Raw genomic sequence first — 15,784 nt, forward strand, 5'->3', positions numbered from 1 at the left:
GAAAAAATTGACTCTTATTCTTGCCTAAAACAAAAATTTTGGCCGTATCTGGATTGAAAACAATAGTCTTATCCACTTTTTTGCTATTAAAAACGAAAATTTCCAACAAAATTATTAAGCATGAAATGACATGATCAATAAAAACGGACGTAGTTTTTTTGTGGCCGGGGTTTGCGTGTCTTACTGGAATGTCTGTTTCACCGGACTGATATATATTGCATACATTTTCAAGACCAGACTGTAACCTGCCTACTGGGTGTGACCTTCATGTCTCCATTTGTGGACCGTCTTTCTAACTTCGTTGTCATTTCAGACACTTTCGTTATCTTTTGTGGATTTGGAACCCCTCACTTCGGTTCTCTATGTTATGTTGGGTGAAACATATCAATCAAACATTTGGATAAAAACTTCTTGTTTGTCTTTTTTAACTCGTGTCGATCGTATTGTAAATTGAGTCGAATTTCCATGTCTATTTTTTTTCTGACAAGTCCTACATCAAATATATCAGTACATAGATTTGGATTAACACTATCATTTTATGATAGACAATTAATAGGGAGAATACAGCATAAAAAAATGTCCAATCCTTACACTTTACAGCAACTATAAAATATACATGCCCCAAGCACTTATTTTATGTTTTTTTAGCCCAAAAAGGGTCCCAAAATTTTTTCGCCTCGCTCCGCTCGGCGAAATCAAAAATCTTCGCCCCCCCTTTCCAAAATCCTGGATCCGCCCCTGCAATTGAATATTTTGGTCGTGTTGAATATTTTTAGGTCTAACTTTGCTGTAAATTATTGCTGTTTACAGTTTATCTCTATCTATAATAATATTCAAGATAATAACCAAAAACGGCAAAATTTCCTTAAAATTACCAATTCAGGGGCAGCAACCTAACAACCAGTTGTACAATTCATGTGAAAATATTGAAGCAGATAGATCTTGATCTGATAAACAATTTAACTCTCCGTCAGATTTTCTCTAAATGCTTTGGTTTTTGAGTTATAAGCCAAAAACTGCATTTTACCCCTCTGTTCTATTTTTAGCCATGGCGGCCATCTTGGTTGGTTGGCAGGGTCACCGGACACAATTTTTAAACTGAACACCCCAATGATGATTGTGGCCAAGTATGGTTTAATTTGGCTAAGTAGTTTCAGAGAAGAAGATTTTTGTAAAAGATTACTAAGATTTACGAAAAATGGTTAAAATTTGACTATAAAGGGCAATAACTCCTAAACAGGTCAACTGACCATTTTGGACCTGTTGACTTAATTATTAGTAGATCTTACTTTGCTGAACATTTTTACAATGAAGAATAATGGCAAATAATGGCAAATAAACCAAGATTTTTATAGAAAATCCACAGCCTTCAATACAGAGATTTTTATACGACCGCAAAATTTGAAAAAATTTTCGTCGTATATTGCTATCACGTTGGCGTCGTCGTCGTCGTCGTCCGAATACTTTTAGTTTTCGCACTCTAACTTTAGTAAAAGTGAATAGAAATCTATGAAATTTTAACACAAGGTTTATGACCACAAAAGGAAGGTTGGGATTGATTTTGGGAGTTTTGATCCCAACATTTTAGGAATTAGGGGCCAAAAAGGGCCTTAATAAGCATTTTCTTGTTTTTAACGCAGTAACTTTAGTTTAAGTAAATAGAAATCTATGAAATTTTGACACAAGGTTTATGACCACAAAATGAAGGTTGGGATTGATTTTGGAAGTTTGGGTTCTAACAGTTTAGGAATTAGGGGCCAAAAAGGGCCTAAATAAGCATTTTCTTGGTTTTCGCACCATAACGTTAGTATAAGTTAATAGAAATCTATGAAATTTAAACACAAGGTTTATGACCACAAAAGGAAGGTTGGTATTGATTTTGGGAGTTTTGGTCCCAACAGTTTAGGAGTAAGGGGCCCAAATGGTCCAAAACTAAACTTTGTTTGATTTCATCAAAAATTGAATTATTGGGGTTCTTTGATATGCCGAATCTAACTGTGTATGTGGATTTTTAATTTTTGGTCCCGTTTTCAAATTGGTCTACATTAAGGTCCAAAGGGTCCAAAATTAAACTTGTTTGATTTTGACAAAAATTGAATCCTTGGAGTTCTTTGATATGCTGAATCTAAAAATGTACTTAGATTTTTTATTATTGGCCCAGTTTTCAAGTTGGTCCAAATTGGGGTCCAAAATCAAACTTTGTTTGATTTCATCAAAAATTGAATAAATGGGGTTCTTTGATATGCCAAATCTAACTGTGTATGTAGATTCTTAATTTTGGTCCTGTTTTCAAATTGGTCTACACTAAAGTCCAAAGGGTCCAAAATTAAACTTAGTTTGATTTTAACAAAAATTGAATTCTTGGGGTTCTTTGATATGCTGAATCCAAACATGTACTCAGATTTTTGATTATGGGCCCAGTTTTCAAGTTGGTCCAAATCAGGATCTAAAATTATTATATTAAGTATTGTGCAATAGCAAGAAATTTTCAATTGCACAGTACTCAGCAATAACAAGCAATCTTCAATTGCACAGTATTGTGCAATAGCAAGAATTTTTCAATTGCACAGTATTGCACAATAGCAAGAAATCTTCAATTGCACAGTATTGTGCAATAGCAAGTATTTTCAATTGCACAGTATTGCGCAATAGCAAGAAATATCTAATTGCACAATATTGTGCAATAGCAATAATTTCAATTGGAGTTATCTTTCTTTGTCCAGAATAGGTAGTTGAATCAACTTAAATCATTGTTTTATACAATATACAATGTATATTCACTTTTACTACCAACGGATAAATTAAAACAATCTTTACCATTCAGTGATAACAAGCACTTTTTTACATTTTAATATTTTATGATGTATTTAAATGAGTAATTATTGTTGCAAACTCCATTAGAAATTTGAATTGAGATCAGTTTTGGAATAAAGGATAGGGGGATGTGAAAAAAAAATTGGGGGGGGGGGGGGAGGGGGGTTCAATTTTTCTCATTTGAAATTTCATAAATAAAAAGAAAATTTCTTCAAATTTTTTGTTGAGAGGATTAATATTCAACAGCATAGTGAATTGCTCAAAGGCAAAACAAAAATTTTAAGTTCATTGTACCAAATTCATTCTGTGTCAGAAACCTATGCTGTGTCAACTATTTAATCACAATCCAAATTTAGAGCTGAATCCAGCTTGAATGTTGTGTCCATACTTGCCCCAACCGTTCCGGGTTCAACCTCTGCGGTCGTATAAAGCTGCGTCCTGCGGAGCATCTGGTTGTAATAAATTTTGAAACATAGATAAATCACTTGCTTTTCTATGGTGTGCTAGTGATTATTTTTTACAACCAACCTGTAAATTCAAAAATACCTCGTGCTGAGTCACTAAAGTCGAGCGCACCCTTAAAGGTGTACTTGATTTGGTCCATCTTTTTATTTGTTTTAACCAATAACTACATTAATAAACTTGTTTTTAGGAAACCAATGCTAGCACTACATGCAATTATCCTATATATATATATCAGTCATCAAATTGCCAAATATAATAGTACAAGGATAAAGGCTGTGAATTTTCTATAAAATTGCCACATGTTTAGCATTGAATCAACAGAAAGGTACATAATCCTTAACAACTATAGGTCACCACTATAGGCCTTTCGACACTGAACAAAGCACAAACCACAGGCACTTGTTTCTATCCATTGGAAGAACCACTATCAACGTATATTTACGTACATATACGTTGATAGTGGTTCTTCCAATGGATAGAAACAATTGCCTGTGGCCCAAACCGCATAGTAAGCTATAAAAGGCCCGAAATGACAAATGTATTGTAACAATTCAAACGAAAAAATCTAACGGTTTGATTTATGTACAAACTTGATAATGAACGAAAAGCAAATATGTTACACAGCAACAAACGACTTTACTTTGTAGCATTCTGCAAAAATTTTGAAAATGATATTCAGGCTTCTATCTTGACTCAGGCACGTATATACAAAATGTGGCGGGGCTAAACTAGTTAGATTTTTTTTTAAATTTCGATCCCTATCTCCTTTATCACTTCAGACGTCTTATATTTCACTGAATACTTTTCCAGGTATAGCAGTACCTCGGCTTGACATTTGTATATTGCTTTTATGAATTGTTTGTAATGATGCTCTACGTGACATGTTCCCTGTTGTATGAAGATCTATAAAGAAAGTAAAAAGCTGAAAAATAGTGTTTGAATTCAATTGTACATATTTCCATCAAATATAAAAAGTAATTAATGGGTACATGTAGCTGTCTAAAGGTATTGGGATACAAAATGGAAATTTAAAGTGTATATTCTAAATTTGGCGTCGATGGATATTACTACATAACACGAATAAATGTGGATTTTTAGACAATTAAATACTTCAAACATAATTTTGATTCAAGTTAGCGATGTCCTTCGTATGTATACCTTTTTTGATAAATTGATACTCAAAATTCCGGCTTTTTTGGCATTCTTCGTGCGTATGCAACTTTATATCCGTTTATCAAAGGCCAAATTATTTTCAGAACCTTGAAGCGCACACATTGAGCTCTGTAACTATTGATCTAAGTAAAGATTGGTGTACTCCTGATAAGTGCCCTGGTGTGAAAAATATTTACAAAAGTCAATCGAAGAGTGACCAGGCCCAACACGGCGTTACGAAAGTACTGTTTAACAAGAAGCTCTGCAAGATATGTATGCGTTTCTTAATTAAACAAAGTAATTAATATATTTTATTTATATAATTATAAGTTTCCGTATGCAGGACTGGATTAGAGCGTCTGGCGCAAATATAAAATTTCAATCCTGGTATCTATGATGAGTTTATTTACATGATTAACATCCAATGAGTCTATGCACCTGCTGGTAGAGTTTTTATTCCCCGAATGTATCATCAGCTCATTATAGTCAGCACTTCTGTGTTGACATGAATTATTGTTGATATTGTCATAATAATAGATAAGCTGAGTTCAAACTTTGACTTTGAATTTTTGAAATACTTATACTATAGGCTTTTCTACCGCAGGATTATGTTACCTTATAGCTGTAGTTGGCAAAACTTTAGAAATGTTTGGTCCTGAATGCTCTTCAACTTCGTACTTCATTTGGGCTTTTGAACTTTGTTTGATTCGAGCGTACCCGATGAGTCTTTCGTAGACGAAGCGCGCGTCTGACGCAAAGGAGTAGGTCCGGTAAAGACCGATTTTGGCCTCAAATTTCAGGTTCATCTGACGAAAGATTTTTACCACTCTTTAAACACTTAAGTGACTATTTTGTTTGATTCTTTTGGTTTATGTGAAAGATTATAACTGATTTTGTCATTAAAAACGATCCGATTCAAGCTCAAATATGAAAAATCTACAAAATATGCCTAAATATGTCCCTTTTCAGATGTTTTTTTGTCAAAAATGAAAGTGGCCGCATCCGTGTTCATCCTCAACCTTTAAATATGTTAAGTATTATCATCAAATACAACTTTTTAATATTAAGGATGAATACGAATGCCGCCACTTTCGTTTTTCACGAAAACCGTCTAAAATTTAACTAAAATGCTAGAATTGTGAAGATTTCAGTGATTTATTATGACAAAATGGTGCTAGTACCCGATATCTGTGCACTGTATTGTAAAAAAAAAATGCCCATATTTATGTAGCAGAAGCATTCTACTCTCCAATAAATAACTAAAAGTTTACTGTTTAACAATTTTGTAAAACTACTATTTGTGGGGGCCAAAAAGGGGTCTAACCGGACCTACTCATTTTTTATACAAAATTTCGATCCAGGTATCTATGGTAAGTTTATTCATAAAACGTCCATGCTATGAAATAGTCACTCATTATCAGTCTCTTTATCACATGAAACGCTCTGCTATCTTCACGACATGAATTTCCCCATTTTTACCATCCACTCTGTAACTCCCTATTAGCAAAAATCCCTCATTGTCAAAACATATTGCATTTGAACATCCTATATTCAAGTCGTGAAGAAACTGTAACGCCAGTAGAATTCCCTTTGTATTCAAAGCATGTAAAGCATTGTTCCAATCGTCAATCAGGAGGATGTTATCTGCTGGTGTAATAGCAACACCAGACGGTCTTATCTTTTCTATATCAGGGGGTCCCCTGTACGAAAATTTTAAATGTCCTGTTCTGTCTACAGCTACTAACCCCCCAAAGTGGTAATTATCTTCCCAATCAGCTACATACATTACATTTTGTGAATCGGTGCGGATGGTAGCAGGGGTAGTTAACAGTTTTCTCCCCTTAGTATCATTTTCTAAGGTAATTTTTCGTTGGTTGTCATTACCAAATATTACAATTTGACGGACGGAAAAATTATGTACGGGATAAGGTGGACCCTGTTCTCGTAGACCACATATCAATTCGTTATCTCTGTTTATATGTATGGCAGTTAATCGCATCGGTTTGGGGTCCAACACGGTTCTGATTTCACCTGATGAAATCATACGAACAGGGCTTTCTGCTTCAGCAGATATATTAGTAAAAAGTACTTCGTCGTCCCTATTCAATGCAAAGTCAAACATTGGTAGGGTGTAAGTTTCAAGTATCCTAATAGATGCTTTCAGTAGTTTCCCTTTAATAAATTTACATTCCGCTGGTTTGGGGTTGTAAAGAATGTAAACTATGTCATCATTTGAGCATAACAAACACGAAACTGCTGGTACAGAAGTTGTATATGAATTGAAAACTGAAGTAACTATATCAGATGCAACTTCATTTGAAGCGAGTATTTCCCTTGAAGTATCATAAATCGAAATTACTTCATGGCTTTGAGAAGATTTCAATTTTCCATGAACTTTCTCTTTGCATGAACTACACATAAAAACATCGCACTCTTCACATTTCCATTTGGTCCCTAATCCGTTGCAAAAGTGACAAGAAACTGGTACTTGTGCCTTTGCAATACTGAAGGATTTAGCCGATTCAGCCATCGCAAAAAAGGTGGGTTGACATATATTTATACTTCCTTAATTGTTGTCATGGTTGACATTCAACTTTATGGGTCACTGAACGTAAATCACGTTACAAGTTAAATATAGATCTGCTTATGAACATTCCTTTTTTTACTTTGTTTAAAAAAAATATTAGTCAGCACATTTGTTGTATATTTTTAATATTGCATGTACAAGGTTGCTATTTGAGATGTTTTGATATGTTTAATCGACATGCGAACTTTTGTTTTGTGCTGTTAAAAGACTAAAGATTCACACCAACTGTTTAGTTGAATTCAACAGGTTGGTTTTGTTTTTGTGGAGACACAGAATATGTATTCATATGTATAGATGATCGTGCCGCAGTAAATGTTACCAAATAAAGATTCTTCTAGTAAAGTTTCATCATTTATCTTTGTGAAACAAGGACCTTTATTTTCTCTCAAAATGTATTTGAAGGTTGTCTTGGGGGCAGCTTGTAGTTTGAAACAATAATATACTTTTTTCTCCTTTTAGATTTGCTATACGTCTATACTGCTAAAAAAGATACTGATGTGTTCTTATGTTAATATTTACGCAGTTACTTGCATGTAGTACCAACTGTTTTTAACCAAAATCACCTGATATGGTAAAGCTTGAGTTTGTTTTTAAGCCAAATAGTGCAACCCTAAAGGAACCCCTCTTTTGTAATGTTGTATCTTAACCATGGATACATTTAGGCAACAGTAGTATAACGCTGTTCAATAGTTATAAATCAATTTAGCGAAAACAGATCCATGTCACAAATGAAAATCGAAGGAAACACATGAATCACTAGAGAAAAAAACAACTGCATAACATAATCTCTGAACTGCTACAAAAATAATTTCCCAAATAAATGTATTTAACATGTTAAATGACAACTGCCATATATTCATAAAACATAGTGGGTTGAACCTGGTCGTATGGCTAGCAAAAACTTCCCACACATATGGCAATATATTTATTTAGTTCATTACAATATATAAACCACAGAATAATAAAGAACATAGTTCCAATATCTTCCGCGTTGCACTTATTTAATGTTTCCAAAGGGCATACATCTTTCTAAAAATGTCAATCGCCCACCATTTTAGAACTTGTATGAGAAGTCGCTGATATTAACCTATATAATAAGTTTATAAGCTCGCACGAATTGTACCTGCGAAAGTGCTAAATAGGCAATTTCCCATATTTCCAAGGGCCTTAACTCTTTTAAAAAAATGTCGATCATCCATCATTGAACTTGTCCGAGATAGAGCTGATATTAACCTATAGTGTAAGTTTTATACTGGCAATAATTGTACCCGTGAGAGGACAAGATCGGACGGACAGATGGAGGGATAGACAAACAGACGTCCAGAAGGACAGATGGAGGGATACACAGAGAGACGTCCGGACGGACAGTTGGACGGACGCCCGGTATTTCCATGTCACCCACAACGTGTTACGCGTGGTACAACAAAGGATACCTTCTACACACAGTACACCAGTACACCAACTATATATATACATATATGAAATTGCACAAAAGATGTTGATATATATATTATTTTGTCTAATTAAAATTTCCCTAGAGTGAAATACAAAATATGTCTTTTACTATTAAATTTAATAAAGTGACTTAATTAATACACTGATCCTTGTTAATGGTGCACATAGGATGATTCCCACTTGCTGCCCCTTTTTTTTCTACCCTCGTCACCTGGTTCAAGCCTCACTCTCAAATTCCCTCCAACCTAACTCCTACTATTACCAGGATTCCATTCCAGAAACGAGTCCACCCAGAGCTATATTTGGGGGAAAGGGAGTTTCGGGGGTTACCCACTTTAATTTTTGGACAATCAATGCATTTGAATGGGACAAATGGTAGGACCCCTTCCAAACCAATGGAACGATTATCTCATAATGTACTATGATACAGACTGGTGTAATCCATGGCTAAATATAAAAAAAGAAGATGTTGTATGATTGTCAATGAGACAACTGTCCACAAAATACAAAAATGACACAGACATTAACAACTATAGGTCACCGTACGGCCTTCATCAATGAGCAAAGCCAATACTGTATAGACACCCAATTGCAGGATAAATATAAATACACTGATGGAGACCTTAATCGTTTATCAAATTGAGGTTCATACGAATATACTGCTACATGTTACGGAACATTTTGAAAAGGAGTAGGTCCGGTAAGGGCCGGTTTTGGCCTCAAATTTCAAGTCCATCTGACGAAAAATTTTGGACACTTTTTAAAAACTTTAATGTCTATTTCAATTGATTCAATTATTTTTTGTGAAATATTTTATCTGATTCACTCATTAAAAACGCTCCAATTCTAGCTTGAATATGAAAAATCAATCTAATCTGCTAAACACTTTCACTTTTCATATGGTTTTATGAATGTGGCCGCATCCGTGTTCATCCTCGACCTGTATATATTTTATGTATTATCATAAAACACAACTTACATTTCAATATCAAGGATGAACACGAATGCGGCCACTTTCATTTAAGACGGAAACCTTCTAAAATTTAACTAAAATGCTGAAATTGTGAAGATTTCAGTAATTTAGCATGACTTAATGATGCAAGTACCCGATATATGTGCATTGTAATGCCAAAAACAGCCCATACCTCTGTAGAAGAGGCATTATACCTTCCAAAAAATAACTGAAAGTTTTTATTTCAACAATTTTGTAAAATTGCTATATTTGGGGCCAAAAAGGGGTCTTACTGAACCTACTACTTTGACCTAGATGGTCAAATGAATATTTCTTTTTTTCTATATTGTTGTTAATCATATCTTATCGAAATGCATCTCTGATTAACATTCAGATTTTTGTAAATATCATATAATACTACAGTCAAAATCCTCTCAGTTGGTGGAATGTGTCATACGTTAGACATGATACCATCATATATTACTTTTATTTAATAATGCCTTAAAGGAATCTATTCCACACAATGTTTACAAACTATTTTTGGAGTAATCCGCGATGTTTTTGAGGAAATCACTACGGACTTATCCTTCTTACAAACTTCCCAGCGTGACAATCTGTCTCGTGCACTTCATTAGGTGCAAAGAGTGATCCGCGCATATTCGGCAGTTGTAAAAAAGGAAATTACTATTAACCAACATACCAAACTTAGCGGGAAATTTAAAACGCAAAGTCCCTTCTCAAATGTAAATTTTAAATAAGGAAACACACCAAACGAAACGAAAACTACCGTCATATTCCTGACTTGGTGCAAACATTTCCGTATGTAGATCATGTTGGATTAATCTTTATTTTATAACTAGCTATAACTCTCACTGGTATGTCAGTTGCATAGAATTATATCATATTGACAACAATCTGTGAGCAATACAAACAGATGTTAGTAGCACTTCTGGTTTAATTTTACAATGCTGTATGCAATCTTTAAAATTTTGATTGTTTAGTGATAGGACACCCTCAATACATATGAAAGTGAATTGAAAATACTTCACTTGATGCTTTTTTGCGACTGTACAAGAACTCAAAGGCTCACACAATGCACGAGACACCTTTAAGAATATTGGCGCCTACACCCTTATGCCTGTCTACAAATATTTTCTATTTCTAAGTCTTTCTTGTTTGTTAACGAATGTAATATTTTAAAACTAATTTTCTTGATGAACATTTTGAAAAAGTTTGTTAACATTGGGTTCAGGTGTTTCACTGAAGACAACGTTTACGGCGACGGAGAGACGGATGGACGACGATGCCATTCATCTATAGATCAGGTAAGCTAAACACCGGCACTGTCAAGTTATCAATAGCATGACCACTGAATTGAACCAAAAAATAAAGGAAATACATGATACGACAAGCAACATTGGCGGATCCAGGGGGTCCGGGGGTTGGAACCCCCTTTTTTTTGGCAGCTCAATGCATTTGAATGGGGACGTATAGTTGGAACCCCCTTTGTCCTGGGTTGGAACCCCCCCCCCTTTTTTTTTAAATGTCTGGATCCGCCCCTGAGCAAGGATTTTAAATGTTAATAAAACTAACTTTATGTGTGTATTTTTCTATCCCAACTGAAGAGAATAAAATTATAAATAAGCTGCGGGTAGGAAAGCCAAGGCTTCAGAACTTAACAACCAAAAATGAGTGTTATTCCCAAGATAAAAAAAATAGCTTCAAGGAAATTCGAGAAACTCTAGCCCGTGTTTAGCATATTTCCGATTGTGTCATTTTGCCTGAATGCAGAGAAGCAGATGTATGCATAGCAGGAGATCTTTAATCTGTCGACATACCCGGTTTCTCTCTTTTTATACCTTTAAGTTGATGTGATTCCCTAATGTTATGTTTGTTTGTTTAATTTGCACCTACTTAATAGATTCTTAAGTTTTGAACGTCGATAAATCATTGATGCATACATTAAATGAGATACAAGTTTCTATACGGGTAGTTTTCTCTTTCTACTGTCCATTTCTCTTCTGTTTTATTGTGTTTTGTTTTGTTTTCTCTTCAAATTTCTAATGCACTTCCTTTATACATACAGTTGTTTTACATTTGTCTGAATTCCCATTTCTTTAAACCCCCATTTACAGGTCTTCCAATACCTTGAGAACCTTAAATATTGTATTGAAATATTGTTTGTCATTTAGCTTTACACGACATGTGTATGTTGTATCAACACACGCAAGAACAAATACACAAGAGTTTGATTAAGTTCGACTATTTAAATAGTTTTATCTCGAGCATCACTGAAAAGATATTAATTGTCGACTGCTAATCTTGTGCAGTAAAATTAGTATCGTTTGTGTTATTTAAAACAATCCATATCTATGAAATCCTTTGCAAAAAGTAAAATAAAAACTACTGAACTCCGAGGAAAATTCAAAACGAAAAGTCCCTCATATAATGGCAAAATCACAAACACATCAAACGAATGAACAACAACTGTCATATTTCTGACTTGGTATAGACATCTTTTTATGTAGAAAAATTGTGGATTATACCTGGTTTTAAAGCTAGCTTACCCTCTCACTAGTATGACAGTCGTATAAAATTCCTTATGTATTGACATCGACGTGTGAACAAAACAAACAGACATAATAGGTAAAAATGTTATCAAAATTAATCATTTAAAGTCTATGTATCACATGAAACGATCTGCAATCTTCAGGACATAATTTTTTCCAGTTTGACCATCCTCTCCTCTACAGCCTATTAATAAATGTTCTACATTGTCAATACACAATGCACTTGCTATTCCTATATTTAACTTGACAAGAGACTGTAAAGCCAGGAGAATTCCATTTGGATTCAATACATGTAAAGAATTGTTAAGATTGTCCAGCAGTACGATGTTGTCTATCGGTGTCATAGCGAATGAATGCGGACAGAATACACCTAAACTAGGTGGTCCTTTTTATGTAAATTTCAAGCGCTCAGTTCTATTTACCGCAAGAAGCCTTCCCGTAAAGTCTAATGTGTCCAAATCAGCTACATATAAAACGTTTTCAGAATCAGTTCTGATGAAAGAAGGATAAGAAAACAAATTTCTTCCTTTTGTATCCGTTTCTAAATTAATTGGGCGTCGATAGTCACTACTAAATATTGCAATTTTGCGCACGGACAAATCACGTACTGGAAATGCTAGTCCTTGTACTCGTAAACTAAGCACCAGTTCGTTATAATTGTTTACATGTAGAGCAGTTATTTGCATGCGGTTAGGGTTCATGACAGTTCTTATTTCATCTGAAGATGAAATCATACGAATAGGACTTTCCGTTTCAGAAGATATATTAGTAAAAATTACTTTGTCGTTCCTGTTCAAGGTAAAGTTCAACATTGGAAGTGGATAAGTTTGTAGCACCTTTAATGATGCTTTCAGTATCTTCCCTTTAATATATACACATTCCGTTAGTTTATAAAGTGTAGAGAATATATCATACTATTTCATCATTTGAACATGACAAGTAAGAAACTGTCTGCACGGAAGTTGTACACGAATTGAGAACAGAAGGAATTATCTCAGACGGCACTTCGTTCGAATCCGCAAGAGTATCCTGCATATCATGACTCAAAGCTACTACATAGCCTTCAGAACATTTCAATTTGCCTTGAACTTTTTCTGTGCAGACATTACACATAAATACATCGATATCTTCACATTTCCATTTAGCCCCTGGTCTTTTACAAACGTCGCAGGAGTCCTTATGCCTTTCTGATACTGACTGATTGATTCATTGGCAATTAGGTGCTTTTCTCCGGTTGGTAATGTTTCTCTTTATGTAAATCACTAATACAATTTCTTGACCAATAAAAATAGTATTCGGTGGACGCAAAAACTTAGAATTTTGATTTTATCAAACATTTACGAAAACAGGAACAAGGACAATGTCTCAAATATCACTCTATTTGAAAACATTACAAAGATAAATGCAAAAGGAATATTTCATAACGTCATAAGTTTAGTTAGTATTTTTAGCTCACCTGGCCCAAAGGGCCAAGTGCGTCTTTTCATCACTTGTCGTCCGTCGTCCGTCGTCTGTAAACTTTTACAAAAATCTTCTCCTCTGAAACTACTGGGCCAAATTTCGCCAAACTTGGCCACAATCATTATAATGGTATTTAGATTACAAATGAGTCCGGCGATCCGTCCAACCAACCAAGATGGCCGCCATGGCTAAAAATAGAACATAGAGTAAAATGTAGATTTTGGCTTATAACTCTAAAAACCAAAGCATTTACAGCAAATCTGACAGAGGTAAAATTGTTCATCAGGTCAAGATCTATCTGCTCTGCAATTTTCAGGTGAATCGGACAACCCGTTGTTAGGTTACTGCCCCAGAATTGGTATTTTTAAGGAAATTTTGTCGTTTTTTGTTATTATCTTGAATATTATTATAGATAGAGATAAACTGTAAACAGCAATAATGTACAGCAAAGTAAGATCTACAAATAAGTCAACTCGACCAAAATGGTCAGTTGATTCCTTAAGGAGTTATTGTCCTTTATAGTATTTTTTTAACAATTTTTCGTAAATTTTGTTATCTTTTACAAAAATCTTCTTCTCTGAAACTACGGAGCCAAATTTAACCAAACTTAGTCACAATCATCATTGGGGTATCTAGTTGAAAAATGTATTTTGGAAGTACTTGGTAAATTGCATGCTTATATTGGTGATTTTGAATCTGTTCAAAGTTTTGATTTTTCTACTCTGTATACCACATTGCCTCGCATTCTCATAAAGAAAAACTTTACACACCTAAATAAATGGGCATTTAAAAAGTCAGAATGTGAATATATATGTTCAAACTCTTTTAGGTAATTTTTTAGTAGCAATAAACAAAAAACTTTGTCAATTGGACATGCTTTGATACTATAAATGCCCTTGAAATTTTACTAGATAACATTTTTGTCCGCTTTTGGGATTCCGTATATCGTCAGGTAATCGGAATTACATTGGGGACTAACTGTACACCACTTATTGCGGACCTGTTTTTGTATTGCTATGAGTAACAGTTTACGACAAAAATAAGCAAAGAACCATCGAAACAACATCTGATACACAAATTTAATAATACTTTTAGATATTTGGATGATATGTTGGCTCTCAATAATGACTACTTCCGTATGTATATTAAAGAAATTTATCCTGTTGAACTTACTTTAAATAAATCTAATACTAACAATGACCACTGCCCTTTCCTCGATCTTGATATCTATATCACTAACGGAAAGCTGAATACTAAAATTAATGATAAAAGAGATGATTTTTCACTTCCTATCGTTAATTATCCATTTTTAGAAGGTGACGTTCCCTTGTCACCATCTTACGGTGTTTATATATCTCAACTTGTACGATTCGCTCGTGTATGTAACAATGTTTTAGATTTTAACGAGAGAAATTTATGTATTACTGAAAAATTATTACACCGGGGTTTTCGATATCACAAACTAGTCAAAACATTTACTAAATTTTATCATCGGCATAAGGACATCATTCGTAAATATGGCTCAACATGCAGACTTCTTATACGTTCAGGTATTTCACATCCATTTTTTTATGGAAACATTCTTTATAAAGCACAAAGGTGTCAGTATTCACGTCAAAAACTAACAAAACCTTTGAATAGACATATTAAGAAGGGATATAGTTACGATACTGTTGTCAGGTCATTAAAGACTGCATATTTTGGCGTTTATATTGATTTACTTATAGGGTCTTTGCGTCGGAACTAAACACATTTATTCAAAAACCGGTTGTTGGCATGACACGGGTTATGTTCTTCTCATATATGTTATGATGGTATGATACTAAACCCCTAACGGGAAGGATTGTACCTGATGTTCATATGATAAAATCATAATCTTTCAGTCAGTTTTATTGAAGTCTGGAGCTGGTATGTCAGTTAATTGCTAGTAGTCTGTTGTTATTTATGTATTATTGTCATTTTGTTTATTTTCTTTGGTTACATCTTCTGACATCAGACTCGGACTTATCGTGAACTGAATTGTAATGTGCGTATTGTTGTGCGTTTACTTTTCTACATTGGCTAGGGGTTTAAGGGGAGGGTTGAGATCTCACAAACATGTTTAACCCCGCCGCATTTTTTTTTGCCTTTCCCAAGTCAGGAGCCTCTTGCCTTTGTTAGTCTGGTATTATTTTAATTTTAGTTTCTTGTGTACAATTTGGAAATTAGTATGGCGTTCATTATCACTGAACTAGTATATATTTGTTTAGGGGCCAGCTGAAGGACGCCTACGGGTGCGGGAATTTCTCGCTACATTGAAGACCTGTTGGTGACCTTCTGCTGTTGTTT

At 34.4% G+C, this 15,784-nt stretch overlaps 1 protein-coding gene across 1 annotated transcript; it reads right to left on the minus strand.

The window, feature by feature from the left end:
- Positions 1-5,860: 5,860 nt before the first annotated feature.
- LOC134686677 (uncharacterized) lies at positions 5,861-6,961 on the minus strand. Its single transcript, XM_063546352.1, has one exon. The coding sequence runs from the start codon at positions 6,959-6,961 to the stop codon at positions 5,861-5,863; it is 1,101 nt and encodes a 366-aa protein (XP_063402422.1).
- Between the last annotated feature and the right edge of the window lie 8,823 nt (positions 6,962-15,784).

The sequence above is a fragment of the Mytilus trossulus genome, chromosome 10 (assembly GCF_036588685.1).
Source record: "Mytilus trossulus isolate FHL-02 chromosome 10, PNRI_Mtr1.1.1.hap1, whole genome shotgun sequence".
Lineage (NCBI taxonomy): Eukaryota > Metazoa > Mollusca > Bivalvia > Mytilida > Mytilidae > Mytilus > Mytilus trossulus.